The 22,155-nt window shown below is 40.9% G+C and overlaps 1 protein-coding gene across 1 annotated transcript in view; it reads left to right on the top strand.

Moving 5' to 3' along the window:
• Positions 1 to 22,155, top strand: part of col4a5 (collagen, type IV, alpha 5 (Alport syndrome)) — a 68,055-nt gene that overhangs the window by 26,032 nt on the left and 19,868 nt on the right. Inside the window, 29 exon segments of the mRNA XM_071206492.1 lie at positions 242 to 286; positions 2,116 to 2,142; positions 2,144 to 2,185; positions 3,878 to 3,931; positions 4,014 to 4,040; positions 4,907 to 4,987; positions 5,100 to 5,162; positions 5,281 to 5,316; positions 5,432 to 5,473; positions 5,786 to 5,878; positions 6,500 to 6,553; positions 6,664 to 6,720; positions 7,229 to 7,273; positions 7,365 to 7,418; positions 7,526 to 7,567; positions 8,087 to 8,183; positions 8,655 to 8,942; positions 9,780 to 9,869; positions 10,535 to 10,605; positions 11,471 to 11,662; positions 14,038 to 14,206; positions 15,957 to 16,049; positions 16,273 to 16,377; positions 17,866 to 17,963; positions 18,903 to 19,053; positions 19,342 to 19,455; positions 20,733 to 20,900; positions 21,063 to 21,152; positions 21,576 to 21,722. Coding sequence (XP_071062593.1) covers positions 242 to 286; positions 2,116 to 2,142; positions 2,144 to 2,185; positions 3,878 to 3,931; positions 4,014 to 4,040; positions 4,907 to 4,987; positions 5,100 to 5,162; positions 5,281 to 5,316; positions 5,432 to 5,473; positions 5,786 to 5,878; positions 6,500 to 6,553; positions 6,664 to 6,720; positions 7,229 to 7,273; positions 7,365 to 7,418; positions 7,526 to 7,567; positions 8,087 to 8,183; positions 8,655 to 8,942; positions 9,780 to 9,869; positions 10,535 to 10,605; positions 11,471 to 11,662; positions 14,038 to 14,206; positions 15,957 to 16,049; positions 16,273 to 16,377; positions 17,866 to 17,963; positions 18,903 to 19,053; positions 19,342 to 19,455; positions 20,733 to 20,900; positions 21,063 to 21,152; positions 21,576 to 21,722 — 2,635 coding nt within the window.

Consider the following 22,155-nt stretch of genomic DNA (forward strand, 5'->3'; position numbering starts at 1 on the left):
AACATTCATATTTTACTCATTCTCTTCACTTTTGATGAATCCCATTGCGTAGTCAAACAGATGAATCTCAGTTACTGTAGTTTCCCATGTTAATTCACCAACACAGTAAAAACAGGAAATACTTCACAGTGTAATGCCCTCATCTGACCAGCAGAGGTCCCCAATTCGCAGGCTAAAAACTCTATTTAATATTTTCTGCATCTTCTAATAATGGCTATTTTTCCTATTTTCTCTCTAACAGGGGCCATCTGGATTGCCAGGATTCCCAGGAACGCCAGGACTTCCCGTAAGTGTTCCCACATAATCGAAAAAGCAGGGTGGAAAGAGTACTAGAATATTTTAAGTAAAAGTACAGTAACTTCAAATATATTTTACTCAAGAACAGGTAATATTAGTATCACAGGTAAAACGATAGGTCAGTTTTAATGTAGTCTGAGTAAGCGTTACATTTCTCAAAAGGGGTAATATGTATATGACACCACACTGCCAATACGTCCAAACAAACAATACAACACTACTTTTCTATCCATGCACTTTGCACACAACTGGTCAAACAAAAACCAGCTTTGATTGACTTAACCATACAATTATACAACATGCAGACAGTAAGTTACAAGTGAGCACTGCAGCGAGTGCAACAAGCATTATTAAGCCACAAATTAAATATATTCAGACTTATTAAACAATCAATAAAACATAATTAAAGCAGACAACATTGAAATATAGTATAGAAATATGCATTAAATGGCAGCTGTAGCCACACACTGTATACACAACTTGTAATGCACACACACAATGTTGACTAGCTACAGTGGTGTAAAGTAACTAAGTAGATTTACTCAACTACTGTACTTAAGTACTAGAGGTACTTGTACTTTATATGAATATTTCAATGTTATGCTACTCTGTACTACTCCACTACATGTATTTCATACCTTTAGTTACTTTACAGATCTAAACTAAAACTAGCTGCACATTTACCAGCTTTGAGAACACTTTTATGATCAATCATTATAAAACATATATATTATTCTGAAATTGACCAATCTGCACAATGATTAGATTTACTTTTGGTACTTTAACTATATTTTGATGAAAATACTTTTCTACTTTTACTTGAGTCACATTTTGAATGCAGGACTTTTACTGTGACAAAGTATTCCTACACTCTGGTACTTTTACTCAAGTACAAGATCTGAGTACTTCTACTTTTACTCAAGTACAATATCTGAGTACTTTTACTAAAGTACAAGATCTGAGTACTTCTACTTTTACTCAAGTACAAGATATAAGAACTTCTTCCATCTCTGGCTCTGACATTAAAACCGTTGATCTTTTTGTGTTGCCTAGCTACATTAAAGCTACAGTAGCACAGGTGTGTGTTATCGGCTAATCGCCTGTCATTTTGGGACTCTCGTACACCACAAAGTGCTCCTTATTTAGCTTCAGTTTTAACTTCTTCATTGTTTTTCGGGTATATAACAAGTCCACAAAGAGCAGGAAGTCCTGAAACGAAGGTAAAAGTTCCTCAGCAAAGAAGAAACCGCCGGATGATGCTCCATGTTAGCATTTTTAGCATGTTAGCTATTGTGTGTGTTTGATTTGCGTCACTCTACGTCCCCGCCGGGTGGTGCATTACATTAAACATATGGTATTTGTTCCATTTAGCAAAACGTTTAGCATGACTTAAGTTAATCAACAAGTAATGCTTTTTCTTAATATAAGTTATTAAAAGTAGTTTAACGCGTCTTAAATCCCCAGGAATAATTTAACACTGCTTTTTTTTTTTCTTCATTGAAAAACATTGGAAAAATTGCCAAAACATAATAGAACAGATAATCAAATATATCGATTAAAAGTGATTTATTACAATTTTAAAACACATAGATTTGGGTAAAAATTATATAAATAACTAGAAAATAAATAAATGTACCATTTATAAAATTATATGTTTACAATCAATTCAATTTGATATTACTAATTTTTACGACATGGCAATTACATATAATCTTTCCTTTGAGTAGTGACTGGTTGATTTGAACAAAAACTATTTTTAAATCTAAAACCCAGGAAGTATGTGAGATGTGACTTCCTGTTTACTTTGTGTTTCCTCAGGGTCTGCCCGGCCAGGATGGACCGCCAGGGACCGAGAGGAATTGCGGGCCGGGCTGCAAACGGGACAAAGGTACCTGATCAATAGTTTAAAATAAAGCAATTCCCAAACACCTTTATGTCTGAAAACTTAGGATAAATTGGATCATTGTTTATCAGACTTGATGATGCTTCTGGTATATTTTCTAATAAACATACGTTTGCTCAGTAATTTCTTTTTGCTTGCTTTAATTACTATTATATGTGGTTATATTTCCCCCAGAATTATTCAGAATTCTTTTGTATTTATGTATAGAAGGACCATGCATACAAAACATTAATCCCAGCAAAGAGAAGAGATGCAAGATTATAGCTAATTTTCCATCTGTGGTCCTCAGACAGGTTCATAACAATCAATAAACAAATAATAAACATTGCATGATCTCTATCAGTCAAGAATTTTTAAAAAACCTGATTTAAGTACAGCTCATAAATTATCCTAGTACCACTTGAAATACACTTACATGATCTCGGTCACTCAAATAATTACAAAGCCTGATTTAAATTCAGGTTACGAAATAACACTTAGTACACTTCAAATACACTTAAATAAAAAAAAAAAAAAAAAAAATATATAGTATAGTATGACGATACAGTTCAAATAAAAAAAATAAAAAAAACTCAGCGATACAGTGTAATTAATGTTCACTTCAAATAACTTAATCAAATATCTAGATATCGTATGACAATACAATACAAAACCTCAGATTACGTGAATTAATGGTGGCATGACTGGTTGCTTAATATCATTTTTTTTTTTTTGCACCATAGGAAAACAAGGTTAAAATCAGTACAGGTTTTAGGTTCAACTGGAAGAGTGTTCCGGTGCTCGATGGCCGTAAACGAAAATGCTATTCTCAAGATGCCAAAGCCTCTTGCATGCCGTAAATTAAACCTTTTATGAGCTTCGACTTATCTTCACTAAATTCATGGTCCACTCATTAGCTTTTCTCTATATTTTGACAGATAAAGATTATAATAATGCATCATATTTATAGAGCTTTTCTTGAACCTCAAAGACACTTTACAGCAGGGGTGTCAAACTCAAGGCCCGGGGGCCACATTCGGCCCGCGACTTTCATTTCATGTGGCCCCACAAGAGCTTGCAAAGAATATAATATGTTTACTATAACGGTTACATGCTACAGAAGCACGTTGCCCATAACTACATGTCCCACATGCATCTCAAATATGACTTTTTCCTCAGAATTTGCCTTTTTTTCTCAGAATTTGCCTTTTTTTCTTCAAAATATGCATTTTTTCATAGAATCCCTTTTTCTCAGAATTAGATTTTTATTTCAAAATGTCACTTCTATTTATTATTCTCCAGGAATTTGGATTTTCTTTTTAAAATCATTTGGGACATACGCACTGAAAAGACTTGCAATCTTTTGCCCTATACTTCTGCTTTCAGACGTAGTTAATTATGAAGTTATTACCCTATCCGATGATAATCCAATGCAGAGGCAATGATGTAATATAATACATTATTTAATATATATGATATATTTTATATATGTATTTTATATAGTCTTAAAGTTACAACCGGCCCTTTGAGTGCAACCATAATGTTGATGTGGCCCGCGATGAAATTGAGTTTGACACCCCTGCTCTACAGAGTAAAGATGCATGAAAAGTTAAAACATCACACTTAAATGATATAAAACACAAACATTAACTACAGATGAAATCAGCTGTGTGTTGAATGTGTTGTTCTTCTCTGCAGGGCGACAGGGGTTTCCCAGGAATTGGAGGAATTCTCGGTCAGCAGGGGCAGCCGGTGAGTTTGCAGCATTCACGAAAAAGTTTTTATTAAAAAAAAACATTGTTCTTCCTTAACATGTTCTGCTTTCCTCTCTTAGGGTGTACCTGGTCTGCCGGGGATAAAGGTCAGTGCTCCCTTCGACTTTAAGCATTTCTGATTGGTGTGTAAAATCAGAGCTTCGAGGTATAAGTAACTGAAACACCTGTGGAGCAGGGTTTCCGCGAGGATTTTTTCTTGCCGGTCAAGTGTCCGGAAATAATTGATTTGACCGGACAAATTCGAAAGTTACCGGACATAAGAATAAGAATTGTGTAGCAGAGTTTCCGTTAGCAGGTAATTACCGGACTATGACCGGCAGATATGAGTCATTTTTATATTTGCTTCAGTTTATAATCGTTACAAATCGAAAAGTTCAGATTCATTTTCAATAAATGATTCCCCAAACACATCATTATTCACATTCAAACACGTATAGTAGATGAAGTACATTATTCAAAAGTTCACATTAACTTCATCTCCCTCTTCTGTATCGTGTCATGCAGCTCGCTAATCCGGTAACGAGTGACCAGTGACTCGTGTATAACCAGTGTAGCTTGTTCCAGAGGGAGATACAATAGCTACGTGTGTTAATAATAATAATAATAATATATTTAATTATATAGCGCTTCTCATCTGCCAAGACAAATCTCGAAGTGCTTCACAACAAGGGGATACTGATACGCTTTGAGATAATAAAAGACAATAATTGTAATAATAATAAGAAATCAAAAATAAAATATAAATAGAGTACAAAAATAAAAGTCGGAGATAGCGATAAAATGGCAGTACTCCAGGTGTACCGTGTTATGTGTATGAACCCTGAACATCAGCAGGATATCATCCTTTCCTTTTCAAATGTGTCCTTTTGGATAGTTGCTTTCCTGCCACACGATGGTGCTGTTTATTAGTTCACGTCTCACAGTTTCCCCCTGGTTGTGCTGTCCTCCACAGGGCGACCCGGGTGATGTGATCTCCACCAATCGTTTTGGAGAGAAAGGTTCAGTGGGGCTGCCCGGACTACCAGGAGTTCCTGTGAGTATTAAAACACATTCATCTGGATTCGGTCCTCACTTGAAATTCAACTCTCGATCCACAAAAGTATGTTTTTATGAATGACATTTTGTCGTGGATGTTTTTGACACAGGGAAGTTCTGGACCACCCGGTTTGCAAGGCCCACTCGGCCCACAAGGACACAGAGGTCCTGACGTAAGAAGGCCGCGGCAAAGCAAATATCACCGTCTACATTTCTATATTTCATGTTTGTTTTTTAGCGTTGAATTATTCCGGTTGTTGAACTGAGATGTTTTCTGGGCTTGTTTTCTAGGGTCGTTCAGGTCCTCCCGGCAGTCCCGGACCAAAGGTCAGTCAAAGCCAATAAAATAGACTTTACAAAGCTTAGATGCTAATGCGTTTTTCTCCAATACACTTATTTTTCTCCAAGTATTATGAAACTGATAACCTGCTTTCTCCGATAGGGAAACATGGGGTTGAACTTCCAAGGCCCCAAAGGAGAGAAGGTATTTAATGTTTCAAGAGTAACAGTTTGATTAGCATCTTCTAAAGCTAAAGCTAAAAGTGTGTGTGTGTGTGTGTGTGTGTGTGTGTGTGTGTGTGTGTGTGTGTGGTGTGTGTGTGTGTGTGTGTGTGTGTGGTGTGTGTGTGTGTGTGTGTGTGTGGTGTGTGTGTGTGTGTGTGTGTGTGTGTGTGTGTGTGTGTGTGTGTGTGTGGTGTGTGTGTGGTGTGTGTGTGTGTGTGTGTGTGGTGTGTGTGTGTGTGTGTGTGTGTGTGTGTGTGTGTGTGTGTGTGTGTGTGTGTGTGTGTGATCACAGGGTGAACCAGGTCTGGCAGGCCCTGCTGGTCCTCCGGGACAAGTGGGAGAACAGAAGAGACCACCGGAGACGGAGATCCAGAGAGGAGATAAGGTAATACTGCCGACACGGCATTATACACACAAAACATTTATTCCTTTGGATCCGTTTCTCAGACGTAACGTGTTTCTCTTTTAGAGAGGATTTTTTAGAGAGGATCTGAGCAGTGACATCGAAGACAATGCAAAGTTAAATAGTTGGAAGGACACAAAATGGCAGCCAAAGCACAAACTAGCCTAATTTAAGTACGAGAATTTATAATGCAATAAATGTTTCCATCAGAAGAAAACAAACAAAAAACAACATCGACACAGATTATTTTAAGATAAGTGTCCTTCCAAGTCCTTTACAAACTGCTAGGGGCTGCTACTTTCACTACAGCCACTGGATGGCAGCAGATATGTATTGCACCTGTTGCTCCTACTTTTCCTCTGTGTGGGAGGTCAATACATTATGTATTGTGGGATGGTCAATTGAATAATGGATATATATAAATGTATATATTTAACTGTATTCGTACTTTTAATTTTTGCTTTTGTTCTCACCGTAGTGGATGATGCATAAAACCTAGAAATCTGTTTCTGATTGTACAAAATGTAGTTTTTTTAAAGTCTTAATTCCCTGACAATGTTTCGTGGAGCGGTTATATTGAAACGTTGATCCTTTTGTCTGCAGGGAGACCCCGGTCTTCAAGGTTTTCAAGGTGATCCAGGATATCCAGGAGCCCCTGTGAGTATCTGTTGTATATCGATATATAAAATATGTTAGATGAAGATTATAAGAATATATGTCAACATGAAAGTCCCGGGTTCTTCTAACAGCCATGTTTCTGATGTTAGGGTCCCTCAGGAGGCCAGAAGGGAGGCAAGGGCGAAGCAGGAGATGCAGGCAAACGAGTGAGTACACTTCACACAAAAACAGATCTCATTCTGACTTATTATGAGGACAAGTATTTCCCCATCACTTCTGTATGTCCAACCCCAGCCTTTTCATACAGTTACACTTTCTTCTAAAGATGTCAGTATGCTTCAGAGAACTGAATCGTCTAAAAGCAGCAAGAATTCCTCTTCCTTTAAGTGGAAGAGTAAAACATGTCCATACTCGTATAATTAATTAATTAATTCCACAAAGACACACTAAAGAATCTGAATTCTTTTAACAAGCAGCGGGATGCAGCCATTACAGATCAGATCTTATACAGACATATTCATTCAAAATGGTGTCCGATTTCATTGGACTGGTGAAGCGTTAACAATCAACCTTTTACTGAACAAGTAGCTGCATTTCCAAACATATCTTCACTTGTCAAGTCTAGACTAAGCATGGCTAACCTTTCACATTGTATTCAAGTTCATAGAGAACCTAAATGTCTTTTCTTGATCACCATTTTTCTTTTATCCGCAGGGCAAAAACGGCAAAGATGGCGACCCCGGTGGTTCAGGTTTCCCCGTGAGAATTACCAACAAACAAGACGATTCATAACTCTTTTTAAAAAAAAATCTCTCATTTGTATTTCTAACTTTCTTTATTCCTTCATCAGGGAGGTAAAGGAGACTCAGGCCAGCCAGGGCCTCCAGGAAGGGATGGGGAGACGGTGGGTTTTCTACAACTATAAAAACGATATTCAAATCATAAAAGAAAATGTAAAAGTCGTGTTGTCGTTATTGTTTGAATAATGTCCCCGTCTTTCTTTCTTTTTAGGGTTTCAAAGGTGATCGTGGATACCCAGGCCCACCAGGCGTGGTATGTGTTCTACCTTTTGTCCATTAAAACGATCTTAACTTAATTTTCTTATCTTAGATCCACTTTGAAAAGTTTCTGCAGGTCTTTATCAACGAACAGTTCAAAAGTGGCTTCTTGGTGCACTACACATTTCTGACCGCTAGGTGGACATTTCTCTGTATAAAGATTTTCTTGTCTTTTATATTACTTATTAAAGAAATGTATGTTTTTGATAATAAAAAAAACCAATATTATTATCCAGTGTCTCTAATGTTGATCCAAATTTAACTCTGTCATTTAGAATTCAGAAAAAATAGTAAAATTGCTTTATTTCTGGTGGTAAATGGTGGCAAGATATCCCTCTGTCTCACCTTGACTCCATTTGATTACTTCGAAATATTAATATCATTCTTCATTATTACTTTATTTGAATTATTTATTAATACATTGGAATAAATACCTTTTTATAAGTCAAACAAGAAGCCTGTGAGAGTTCCTGCTTTTCTTCTAAACGTGTGTAATGTCTCTTCGTCCCACCAGGTGATCGGCTCGCAGACGGGGAGTGGGCAGGTCGGCCCTAAAGGTGAGCCCGGCTACCCCGGGTCACCTGGATACAAAGGAGAGAGAGGACCAGGAGGTAAACACACACACACACACACACACACACACACACACACACACACACACACACACACACACACACACACACACACACACACACACACACACACACACACACACACACATTCAAATGTATTACAATATATTTAGGGTTAGGGTTGGCTACATTTCAGAGGCAGATATTGTACTTTGTACTGCAGGAATAGAAAGTAGTCTTCAATGTTTACTTCAGATTAGCTCCTCGTCAGAAATGAGCATGCTTGATGTCTCTCTCCATAGAGGCTGGGTCATCATGTTGATCACATAGCTATCATCTGCCTCAAACAGTCCTGCTCTTCTAGGTCATCAGACATCCTGTCATGTTCACAGCTACAGTTGATACCTTTGTTAGCATGCTACTCTCATGTTGGACGAGGACACTCACTATTTCCCCAACACTTTTAAATATATATTTCTGATTAAAGCCGTTCCCTCCTGTCCTCCGCAGGTTTATCGGGCCCTCAAGGAGCCCCAGGACTCTCAGCTACCGGGGGTGGAGGCGTCTCAGGACCTCCAGGCTTCCAGGGAGAGAAAGGTCTGAAGGGAGATGCTGGCGTTACCGGCCTTTCTCTGCCGGGACCCCCAGGACGAACCGGGTCCACCGGGGGTCAGGGAGCTCCGGGACTCCCCGGACCTCCAGGATTCTCCTCGGGTCAACAAAACTGCGTTGCCGGAGAGCCCGGACGCCCAGGAGTCCATGGAGAGAGAGGGTTCCCCGGAGGGTCTGGACAGAAAGGTGAGAGGCACCGGTGTTTGTGGATTTAATGATCAGAATCAGAATCAGGTAGGTTGACACATATTTAAATGTATATATTTAATTGTATTCGTATGTTTATTCTTCTTTCATTTAATTTTGTATTTGTACTTTTATTCGTATTATTCCCGTGTACATTCCATGCGTACTATCTGTGTTTCCTTCTGTTGCTGCTATCAGATAATCAAGGTCCCTCTTATCTTATCTTAGAAAGGGCGTCAGAGCAATGAACCGATACTTAAAAGTTGAGTTATGTAGATTTTTACAGCGTCTAACAACTTACATTTAAGTCCTCCAAATTGAAATTGGCACAGTGGGGAAATAAGCATCGACCAATCAGAGGGGCAGCAGTTCTATCCCTCCATCCTGCAGTCAACACAAATAAAATAAAAATAATAATAATAATAATACATTGCATTTCAAAGCGCTTTTCCAGGTGCTCAAAGACGCTTTACAGTGGTGATAAAACATGATAAAATAGAATTTAAAAGTTATTAGAACAAGATAAAATAACATTTAAAAGTTATGAGATAAAAATAATACATTATTATACAAACATAAGAAGTGAAGATCCGGCATATTGACTTTTCAAGAGAGGAGTTAAAATGTCTGATGGTCGCTTTGGATGAAAAACGTGATGTAATTCTTTATCACACTATATATAGAATCCGTTATTGTCGTTATACAGGTACAATGAGATGAGTAGAGCTACTCCTTTTTTTTTTTTTTTAAACAAACAAGAGACGTACAACATTCAGGAGAAGACAACAAGCATTCATACTTCAATAAGCACTGACCGGTGAGGGTTTGCTCCTCCAGGTGATAAGGGCGAGACGTGTGTGAACTGCTTTGGAGGCACCAATGGCATCCCAGGACCCCAAGGACCCGCCGGACAGCCAGGATTCCCCGGTAACACCTCTTCACTTTCTACTCCCATCATGCATTGCTTTATGTCAGGGGTGTCCAAACTGTGGTCCGGGGGCCATTTTGATTCGGCCCTCGGCAAATTAAAAAAAGTATAATGGAATACGGCCCAGGAATGAAACTCTTATATTGTACTTCTTAAATATATATGTAAACGTATATTACACCGTAGTATTCATGTGTTACTGTAATATAACAAGCCTACTTTTCAAATAAATTCAGTCAATTCAAGTTGGGAACATTTCAAACACATCAAAGGAACCCGCTTACTAAGAAAAAAGGCCCAATAACGTATTTACCTAACGAGCTTGAAAAAGCCCCATCATATTTCCTGAGGCTTCTGTTTTGACGAATGAGCTGCCAACAAAATAAATCAAACCTTACAGAGTGCCCCAGTGATGCGTCCTAAAACCCGGAAGTAAGCGGGTTCCTTTGATATAGGCATTTTCAAGTATCGAGCATAATTTACCAACTTCTAACTGAACTTATGAGGCGGTATACCTCCAGCGAGTGGCCCAGCCCTTCGTATGTTTTTCTGTATGTGGCCCTCGGTGAAAAGAGTTTGGACACCCCTGCGTCATGGAGACATCTTTGGACTTGCATAGGTTTGAATGTACTGTGTTGTTAATCCGTTGCCTCTCCTCCAACAGGAGGTCCCGGAGGTCCAGGAGTCAAAGGAGACCGAGGATACCCAGGATCTCCAGGCTCCTCTGGACCCGCTGTTAGTACCTTTTTACTTTCTCTTCTTCAGTGGTTTCACCGGGGTGACCATTTATAAATGCAAATACTACAAATACAAAATGTAATAATTTAGAAGTTGTTAAAATACCTATGGAGACTGTTTGAAAGTTAAGGGCCCATTTGTCACATGTATGAAAAGTGTACAAGTACATCAATTCCAATACAACCTGCTTTTACACTAGGCTTCTGCCGTGGGAATCTCAATCTCAATCTTTATTTATTTATATAGCACATTTAAATCAACCTCAGTTGACTAAAGTGCTGTACAGGGAATACATACAATATAAAATAACACAATGGGAGTAAAATAATAAAACAATAATATGATAAAAAGCACAATAACTAGAAAACGTATACAAACACATTCAAATGTAAAAATGTAATGTTCAACTACCGTACTTTTCGGACTATAAAGCGCACCTGCATATAAGCCGCAGCAGCTAAATTGTCCGTCTGTCTTGCTCTCGTTCTGTCTCTCGGTTCCACTTTTACTTTGGTGCGCTACCTGTCTCGCTCTTTTCCGGCCTCCAGCTTTTCCTGCTGGAGCCCGCCGCTTAAAGGTGGCGGGCGCGGACCGGTCCTAGAGCCCGTAGTGTTAAAGGTGGTTAATTTTACCTGTGAAATCCATAGATGTAGGAGGTTCCCTAGTGGCCGTTAGCTGTACAAAGAAAATGGGGAAAAAGTCGCGGCTTATAGTCTGAAAAGTACGGTAGTATTAAAAGCCAGTGCGAAGAGTTTTTAGCTGAGATTTAAAAAGTTCAATAGTAGTCTTTTATCGTCCATGGTTAGGTCTCCTTTGGGTTTCACTGAATAAAAACGGTCTCTTTCTCTGATCCTCTCCTCAGGGTCCCTCCGGTTCTCAGGGTTCTCCAGGTTTCCCCGGACAGAAGGGAGACCCCGGAGACGCCGTCACGGTGAGCGGTGGGCGGGGAGACAAGGGAGACAGCGGATTCCCCGGATCTCCCGGTCTTCCCGGTTTGGACGGTCGACTCGGTCGCGATGGACAACCCGGAAACCCAGGAGCCAAAGGAACTCCGGTAGGCGGCTCAGAAGGGCCTAAAAACCTTTATTTAAAAAAAACCTTTGATTAAACTTGTGTTTCTTTTTTATATTACGCCCCGTGCAGCACTTTGGGATTACTTCTCAGCAATAAAAGGTGCTTTACAAATACAATTTGAGCCAAAGGAACTCCGGTAGGCGACTTTCCCTCCAGCAACTAGACCCGTCCATCCATGATATAATAATGATAATACACTTTATTTGTCTAGCACCTTTCAAGCTTCACAGAACAAGATGAAAACACAACAACACTATGAAAATAGATATAGATATAAAGATAAAACATCTACAGTGATCCTCATGAAATTCCCTTGAAGTAAAACTGACAAGGGAATTAAAATAGGTTAAAATAAAACAAATTTTAAATAAAAGCGAAACTGAAAAAATACAGTAAACCATGAACAATGATACTATAGTGAGAATTGAAAGTTAACCCAAATTAAAAGCCATTGGAAACATTTCATCGGAGTTTGCTGTTCTAAGATCCCCAGCTCTCTTGTGTGATACCCTTGGGGTTTCTCAAAGCAGGGCAGTGGAGGATCCAAGGGTTCTTGTTGGAACATAAAAAGAAAAGCAGTCGCTGAAAAACATTAAAGGTCACCTATCATGCTATTTCTAGGCAATATCATAGGTCTCAGATATATGAGAACCATGCCTATGAAGTGTTTTGGTCAAAATACCAAACAGATCACCCGTTCTAGCCGTGCCTCGTATCCCTCTATTTCACTTCCTGTTTCAAAAGTGCTGATTCTGGGTATAAACAGGTCTCTCTTGAGAATGAGAACCTGTGTCTCAATGAGATTTTCACCTGTATAAATAAAGGCAAAATAAAAAAATAAAGCTTCTTTTTTTTTTAAACTGAAAGAAAAAAATTAATAAGAGGGGGCGGAGCTTATGCCGGCTCATGCGGGACCTGGCAGATACTGTCTAAAATGCTGCGGTGATTAATTGATCTAATGATTATTAGATGAAGGATTCTCTCTGAAACAGTCTGGAGCTCAAAGGCTTTCTCTCTTGCCGGTTACACCACAAGGTGAGTTCCTTTTTACTTCCTGCTTCTTCACACACATGCTCTCCAGCACAGGTTAGCTCTGAGTGTTAGCGATGCTAATGTGAACACCGACCATATTACATCCAAAACTGTCGGGCATTGTTTCTGATAGCAACGTTTCTGATTGGGCCGTGGGTCCGCCGACGATATTACGTCATTTCGGACGCAAATCTGGATCAGCTCCGTTGTATCCCCCGTTTTTAGAGATTTGGGTACGGAGGAAAAGAGAGAGGATTTTATTTTACAATACAGACAACACACGACGTAGCTTTAGGTAGCAAAACACGGAGATATGCTCACCTTAGCTGTTATTCTGATCAAAAGTCGTGGCATTAAAACAAGAAAAAACGCGGCTGAAGGTTAATCCATAGGTTAGAGCAATCTGTCTGTCACTTTGAAAGAATTATTGATAATCCATAATTCAATTTTTAGGCAAAAATCGGAGAATAAATATTAGCTGCTAATTGTAGCCACCAGAGTGTGTCGCAGCTCCGGTTTTGGCTACGCGTCACTCTCACTCCTTATTTGGTAACGTGTGTATGTGGAACCTACCCTCGATTCCATTGGCTCTGACGGTTAAAAAGAGATGTCAATCATCAAAATCGACCAATGGGGGCCAGAGATAGGTCAAATCCACCCAAATGACCCCAGAAGTGGTTTTTGCTAAATCTCTCTAAAAAGGTCAAATTTCACTTGTTTTGCATCAATCTTGAAACAGGGTACTTCTTATATGTTGTACTTTGGATTCCTAAAGCTTTTAGTCTACCATCCCATCATTCAAGGCTGGTTTTCACTATAAGTAATGTGGTTTTTTTGGACGGACACAATCATTTAAACTTTTTTACTATGTTCAATCTGAATTTACTTTAAAATAAAAAACACCTATATTGATTCTGACTCTTCTACATCCAACTCACAGGTTTATCATTGCTTTGAGAAAAAAGATTATTAATGTTCCCCTTTTAGAAGTGTAGTTAGGGCTAAACAGGTTTTAATCAAATCAAATCAAATCAAAATGTATTATAGCACAAAAGCAAATGCAAACGTCATAGCATAACAATTATAAAATCATTATACAACATTATACATCAACATAAGTATTGCCATGTGATAAAAGCATGTGACTGAAGGGATGGTAATGATGAGCCGAAACTAGGTGGAAATTAGTTCACAAGGAAGACTGATGCGAAGAGATGGGTTTTCAGTTTGCTTTTGAAGGAGTCAACAGAAATAGCTTCGCGGATCTGAAACGGGAAGAAGATTCATAAGTTGATGGTTGTTTAACTTCTCTGTGTTGGATAGGGTTCCCTGCTGGTGAAAGGAGAGCGAGGACCCCCTGGTGACTCAGGTCCCTCTGGTAACCCAGGAGACAGAGGTCCTGGCGGGGCCCCGGGCTTCGGACCTCAAGGGTCTACAGGAGACAAAGGTGTCCAAGGAGTCTCCGGAAGATCTGGAGGGCCCGGTGCCCCCGGTAAGTTTAATTAAAAAATGTACTTATATATATTTTTTTATATGTTTCTTACATTTTCACAGGGTAACACAATGAAGAAGGAGCATGATACCAATATGTACCCCCTTTTTTCCACTTATCCCAAACACAGAACACATTTTCCACACATGCAATCAAATAATAAAAAGTAAAAATACATAAATTACGTCAAAGGAAAAAAATGAAAAATAAATAACTAAAGAAATCCCAAAAATAAATACATTATAGAAAGAAATACTATTGTATTAAGAGGACATCGTTTATTTGTTTTATTAAAAGGTAAAACACTTCTTATACTGTGAGTTTAGGAAATGTGTTTCTAAGACCAGGAAAAGACAATGAATCCATATCTATATAGTTCGATAGGCCAGTGAAACTGACAAGACTCTTAACATTATGGGACATTTGGAAGGATCACAGGAAGTTGTTTATCTCCTCTAGACTTTTTAAAATAAAAACAGAGAAAGCTAAACAAGTAAAAGCCTGTTAGATCGTGGAAAAATCACTGCTAGACTTCCCATAGGACTATTCATACATTGCATTACATTACATTTAGCTGGCGCTTTTATCCAAAGCGACTTACAATAAGTACATTCGACCAAGAAGATACAAACTTGAAGAAAACAGAATCATAAAGTACATCAGGTTTCATAGAGCAAAAACATTTCAAGTGCTACTCAACTGGCTTTAGATAAGCCAGCCCTTTATTAGTATATAAGTGCTTTGTTAATAGTTCTATCCTCGAAGTGGAGTCGAAAGAGATGAGTTTTCAGTCTGCGCCGGAAGCTTTCTGCTGTCCTGATTTCAATGGGGAGCTCATTCCACCATTTTGGAGCCAAGATAGCAAACCCATGTGTTTTTGCTGATGGGAACTTGGGTCCCCCTCGCAGCGAGGGTGCAGCGAGTCGTTTGGTTGATGCAGAGTGTAGTGCACGCGCTAGGGTGTACGGTTTAACCATGTCCTGGATGTAGGAAGGGCCAGATCCATTCGCAGCATGGTACGTCTTGAAGTGAATTCTAGCAGTTACTGGAAGCCAGTGGAGGGAGCGGAGGAGCGGCGTGGTGTGAGAACATTCAGGAAGGTTGAAGACCAGACGAGCCGCTGCATTCTGGATGAGCTGCAGAGGTCGGATGGCACATGCAGGTAGACCAGCCAGGAGGGAGGTGCAGTAGTCTAGGCGTGAGATGATGAGAGCCTGGACCAGAACCTGCGTGGCTTTCTGGGTCAGCTGAGGACACATCCTCCTGATGTTGTAGAGAGTGTATCTGCAGCAGTGGGTTGTAGCAGCGATGTTTGCGGTGAAGGACAGGTTGTTATCTAGGGTCACACCCAGATTCCTTGCAGTCTGAGTCGGGGAAACAACAGAGGGTCCGATGTTGATTGTTAGGTCAAGAGTGGGACGACCTGGGTCTCTGAGCGGGGAAAGGACAGAATTAATTGGGTGTCGTCAGCGTAGCAGTGGTATGAAAAACCATGCGGGCTAATGACTGATCCGAGCGAGTTTGTGTAAAAGGAGAAGAGGAGGGGACCAAGAACAGAGCCCTGAGGGACCCCTGTAGTTAATTGACAATGGTCAGACTCGGACCCTCTCCAAGTTACCCTGTAGGGTATTGCATTATATTCATACTCGTGTAATATGAAGTACCAGTTTGTTGTACAGATATCTCTTTATAGCACTTGGCATCCTTTAGAGTCTCCTCATTGACCTCCTTGCTTCCTCTCTCCTCTCAGGTACTAAAGGTGAACCCGGTCTAGCGATTGCAGAGAAAGGATCATCAGGGTCACCAGGACTGGACGGCTCTCCAGGATCGTCCGGATCACCAGGTACGCAACTGTTATTGTACAGAAGAATAAGAAGATTTTATTTAATTGTTTTACTTTATTATTTGCCCCTTTTGTTTGTTTGTTTGTTTGTTTGTTTGTTTGTTTGTTCACCATGTAAACAGCTAGGACCAAGACCATTAAGGGCCAATAAAACAATGAAACATTTTAAATCTGCTTTCATGCATTCAGGTTTTGACTCGTGTTTCTGTTGTGTGATCTGCAGGTAACCCCGGTGGGCCCGGACAGAACGGTTTCCCGGGATTACCGGGAATGAAGGGAGACCCCGGACATCCTGGCATCGGACTCCCGGGACCCCCAGGAGTAAAAGGTAAGATAAGATTAGATAAGACTTTATTTATCCCGAAGGAAATTGTTGTGCCAGAGTTACCAAAATACAATGAACACAGCAGCATAACAATAATACTATACACTGCAGTAAAAAGAGCAATTCAATATCTACAGGATACATACACGGTCACATGATGAATGTAAATATTAATCAGTAGTGCAAACAAACGTAGTGTCAGATACGTAATTCCACGTTATCATAGCACATTATTAATAATGGTAATATTGCACATGTTATATAGCAGTGAGTGTTCTGTAATGATGGTAATGACCATAGGACACCTATGAAGTATATTTACTCAAGTACTGTACTTAAGTACCATTTCAAGGTACTTCTCTTGAGTATTTATATATATCATGCAACTTTATACTTTGATTTTGCTACATTTTGGTAGCTCTGGTTACATTACATGTGAGATGGACCGGAGACTCGGAGCAGCGGGAGCGGTACTGCAGTCGCTTTACCGCACCGTTGTGACGAAAAGGGAGCTGAGCCAGAAGGCAAAGCTCTCTGTCTACCGGGCCATTTTGGTTCCTACCCTCACCTATGGTCATGAAGGATGGGTCATGACCACAAGAACGAGATCACGGATACAAGCGGCCGAGATGGGTTTTCTCCGCAGGGTGGCTGGCGTCTCCCTTAGAGATAAGGTGAGAAGTCCGGTCATCAGGGAGGGACTCGGAGTTGAACCTCCTTCGCGTCGAAAGGAGCCAGTTGAGGTGGTTCGGGCACCTAGTTAGGATGCCACCTGGGCGCCTCCCTAGGGAGGAGTTCCAGGCACGTCCAGCTGGGAAGAGACCAAGGGGTAGACCTAGGACCAGGTGGAGGGATTATATCTCTTCGCTGGCCTGGGAGCGCCTTGGGACCCCCCCAGTCAGAGCTGGTTGATGAGGGGAAAGGAAAGTTTGGGGCTCTCTGCTGGAACTGCTACCCCCGAGACCCGACCACGGATAAGCGGGAGAAGATGGATGGATGGATGGTTGGATGGATGGATGGATGGATGGATAGTTACATTACAAATTCAGAATAATAGCTAATACAGCATATACATACTGTAACTACTCTGGTCTTGAAAGAACGTTACGCATCGAACTGAAGTCCACAATCACGTTTATTTACCTCTTGGTACAATAATGAAACACCGTGAAAAGGTGTTCGCCGAGTAGACCAGCAGTCGAAAAGGCACGTTATTAACATTGTTGACACTTTTTTTGCGCTGTTTTACTCTCTCACTAACACAATGTAAACATCCGGGTTCTAGAGGTCACATGACTTCCGGAAAGATAAATTTTTTGCGAAATACAACAAAGTTCAAGCATACATTAGGCACTCTTCAAAAATACAAAACAATACATAAGGGCACTTCGAGCGTCAGCTACAAATACACTATCATATAGTATTATAGGTAGAGATAGCCAGCAGCAGTATATACAGTCAAATCCTCACAATTCCCTTTTCCCCCTCCAGGATTCCCAGGTATTCCCGGTCAGAACGGACCTTCAGCAGGACCAGGAAGACCCGGAGTGGACGGACTTCCCGGCCAGCCTGGATTCCCTGGATCTAAGGTATGTCGACTGAGAGTTAGTTAGATTGATGGATGAAGTGCTTTATTAATAAGAAACAAAAACATTTAAAATCTTTAGTTAGGTCAAGACATTTCCAGGAAGTGAGATCCAAAACAATAACACCATGACAGCTATTGTACAAAAGCCTAAACATCATGTTTTAAAGGGGTCCATATTAGACTTTCTGGGGTATCCCTCTCCTGTAGTGTGTTATATGATATCACGGATGACGATGACCTAATCTTTTATTCTCTTGAACAATGTCAGCTAGAAGGGAGCCAGAAAAGTTGTTATGCTTCGTCTTGCCCCTTTTGAACATGACAGAAACTATTTGAGATTTCTTTCTTTATATATCTTCTTTATATATATATATTATATACCTTGAACGTCTTTTTCATTTTGCTTCTCTTTGTTATAATTATTATTATAATAATAACAACTATTTTTTTTTTTTTTTTTTTTTTCCCCCAACATGTTCAATAAATTGACTAATCAAATATTGGTCATGTTAGATATCATAAGAAATTCAAAAACATTAACAATAAAAATGAATCATCCATCACAAAGTATCTCATATCATCAGCCTGTGCCCTAAGGGTTTCATTGTCATAACTACGCTGTCGCTACTGTATGTACAATAAAAGCTTTGAACCTTGAACCTTGAACTTGATATACTTTGCATGTAATTAACACTGTTCTCTGTCTGTGTGTGTGTGTGTGTGTGTGTGTGTGTGTGTGTGTGTGTGTGTGTGTGTGTGTGTGTGTGTGTGTGTGTGTGTGTGTGTGTGTGTGTGTGTGTGTGTGTGTGTGTGTGTGTGTGTGTGTGTGTGTGTGTGTGTGTGTGTGTGTGTGTGTGTGTGTGTGTGTGTGTGTGTGTGTGTTGTGTGTGTGTGTGTGTGTGTGTGTGTGTGTGTGTGTGTGTGTGTGTGTGTGTGACAGGGTGAGCCTGGTTTTGGACTCCCCGGCCCCCCCGGTCTCCCAGGAGTCTCTGGATCTAAAGGCTTCACCGGAGTAAAGGGAGACCCCGGCTTCTCTGGAGGCCCCGGCTCTCCTGGAAGATCTGGATCTGATGGCGGTCCTGGATCCAAAGGTATTTTGTAGTTTAATGCTCTTTACACACGACAAAGCATACAATGTATCAAAGCCAACAGAGCCATGTGGAGAAAATCAAGGGTTAATCGTTGGCGCTTTTCAATGAAATGATATTACCATATCATACTAAATACTGCTCGTCACTGTACAGTATTTTAGTATCTTATCATATCTCATATCAAATAAATATCTCTCCTCATATTGCAATATTAATATTATTTGTGACATATTGCTTTGACCTCTCCAAGCATACACCAAGCTGATGTTCTGTCCTGTCTCTGTGCAGGTGACCCTGGAACACCTGGAATACCTGGAGCTCGCGGCCCATCTGGATCCCCCACCACGGGCTCTCTGGGGCAGCCCGGCCCCCCCGGACCCTCCGGACCAATGGGATCACCAGGTCAGAAACATAATGTTAGAAAAATATCACTCGTGACCGGCTTCAGCTTCAATAATCAGGATTAGGGATGCTCCGATCGCCAATTTCGGGGCCGATCGCCGGAATCAGTATCGGCCGATACCGATCGCCGATCCGATCGAGTGGGCGGGGCCTAAATGGAAGATTTAAACATCACTTTAAATCTGCATGTTTAGGGAGCACCGATCGATCGGTAGAGAGTGAGTATCGGCCGATATCGATCGGTGACCGATCGATCGGAGCATCCCTAATCAGGATACATGTATTTATTATCCTCTCAAGAATGGAAGTAGTCGTCACATACAGAGCATCAACTAGTTCCTGAACAGTGTCCTTCACATGCTGATATCCAAGAGAGGGAGCTACACAGTCACTAGATGGAGGAATACCAGTTCTTGTAGGTGATCATACATCATACGTCATGTAAAAAATACTGACTTTTACTCAAAATGTCAAAATTCTGACATTTTCTCTAGATCTCAAAATTCTGAAAAAAAAAAATTCAAAAAATTCGGACTTTTTCTCAAAACATTTAAAATGTTGACTATTTCTCAGAATTCTGACTTTTTCTCAAAATGTTGACTTTTTTAATGTTTCTCAAAATGTTGACTTTTTCTCAAAATGTTGCGTTAATGCGTTAATAACGCTAACAAATTAACGCCACTAATTATTTTAATTAACGCATGTGCATTTTTTGCCCTCGGCCGCCCCGTAGTTTCAGAGCGCATCGAGTTTAAAATACCATCGACAAGCTGATGCTGACAGCCACACTTCCACGCTCACCGGCAGGCACCGACTGGCCATCGGGAGGACCGGGAGGGTGTGTGTAATGTGTGGCCCGAGCGAGCGCGAGAGAGAGAGAACGGGCAAACCTTACGTGTATTGTTGTTGTTAGCATCTGGTGCTAGCTAGCTGCGCTAACGGATATAAGGAGCTGTTTCAATGAAAACAGAGGAGCGACATTTCGCCGACAACTGCGCCGAGCACTTGACTTTATGCAGGAAGCAGACAGCGGGACATTGTAGGAGAAGTCAGCACACTCAGCACGGATAGTGCGCAACATGATTGCAGCGTCCAGGCAGATCCGGTTTGATCGTATGCCTTGAGTAGCTGCAGTTGGGATTCCTCTGTCATCATGTGGACTCTGATATCGGACGAGGACATTCAGGATTTCCCCAACACATAAAGAATAATTATGTCCCTGCTTAAAGCCTCAGGTCCTGTTTCCTGATGATTCAATCTTGATGTCATGATTACAGGATTCCCCGGATCAACCGGAGGGAAGGGAGACCCCGGACCCCCAGGTCTGGACATCCCCGGTCTGCCAGGAGAGAGAGGAGGTAACGGTTTCCCAGGGTCCCCGGGACAAGTGGGATCCCCGGGACCCCTTGGAGGGCCAGGACGCGACGGCCTGCCCGGACTGCCAGGTAACATCGAACGCTAACCTCGTGAATCTACAATATGATGGGTTATTTTCTCATGTTTTATATTATTGTTTTATTATTTTGCGACTGTACAAAATGACAATAAAGCTTTGAATCTTGAATTGAATCTAAGCTCTGTTTGCTCCTTTGTGTGACTTCCTGCAGGTCAGAAAGGAGACATGGGCTCCATGGGAACTCCAGGACCCTCAGGGGGACCAGGAGGCCCCGGAGGACCCGGCGGGCCCGGATTTAAAGGTGTTTACTCATAACTCTTTCGTTAAGCCCTCAAGTTCTCAAGACATGTTAAAAAACTGACAAGTTACAGGTTAACGGGAACAAAGGATTCATTCATCCTGTTTTTCTTACGGTACGATAATACTTTCAACAGACAAACATCAAGACACAACACATGGAAAACTAACATTTAACATATCGGGACAATTAGTGAGAGAAAAGCTGCTTCAGTCGGACTTTATTGAATCTCAGATTAGATGGTCGCAGTTCAGAACATGCTTTGGGTCCCAGGTGATGTTGTTGGGCCGCCATCTTAGTTTTGTTGTTCATATACCTGAGAAGAAACTCAACTGAAGTCCAAGAAAGAAAATAAATAATAATAAAAGAAAAGAAACCATCCCGATGCCCTGCTCAACGTCTCTGACCCTCCGTCCTCCTCTCCAGGTGAACCAGGTTTCTCAGGAAGAGACGGATCTCCCGGCGGCCCCGGAGGAAAAGGAGACAGAGGAGACCACGGCGTTACGGGACCTCCAGGAACTAGTCTGCCCCCGTCCGTCACCAAGGGAACCAAAGGAGACCCTGGACTACCAGGTATGGATAAAACCAAACATCAACATGTGTCCCCTCTTCTTCCATGTCTCTTCTACATCAACATGTGTCCCCTCTTCTCCATGTCTCTTCTACATCAACATGTGTCCCCTCTTCTTCATGTCTCTTCTACATCAACATGTGTCCCCTCTTCTTCATGTCTCTTCTACATCAACATGTGTCCCCTCTTCTCCATGTCTCTTCTACATCAACATGTGTCCTCTCTTCTTCATGTCTCTTCTACATCAACATGTGTCCCCTCTTCTTCATGTCTCTTCTACATCAACATGTGTCCCCTCTTCTTCATGTCTCTTCTACATCAACATGTGTCCCCTCTTCTCCATGTCTCCTCTACATCAACATGTGTCCTCTCTTCTTCATGTCTCTTCTACATCAACATGTGTCCCCTCTTCTCCATGTCTCCTCTACATCAACA

The sequence above is a fragment of the Pseudochaenichthys georgianus genome, chromosome 18, assembly GCF_902827115.2.
Source record: "Pseudochaenichthys georgianus chromosome 18, fPseGeo1.2, whole genome shotgun sequence".
Taxonomy (NCBI): Eukaryota; Metazoa; Chordata; class Actinopteri; order Perciformes; family Channichthyidae; genus Pseudochaenichthys; species Pseudochaenichthys georgianus.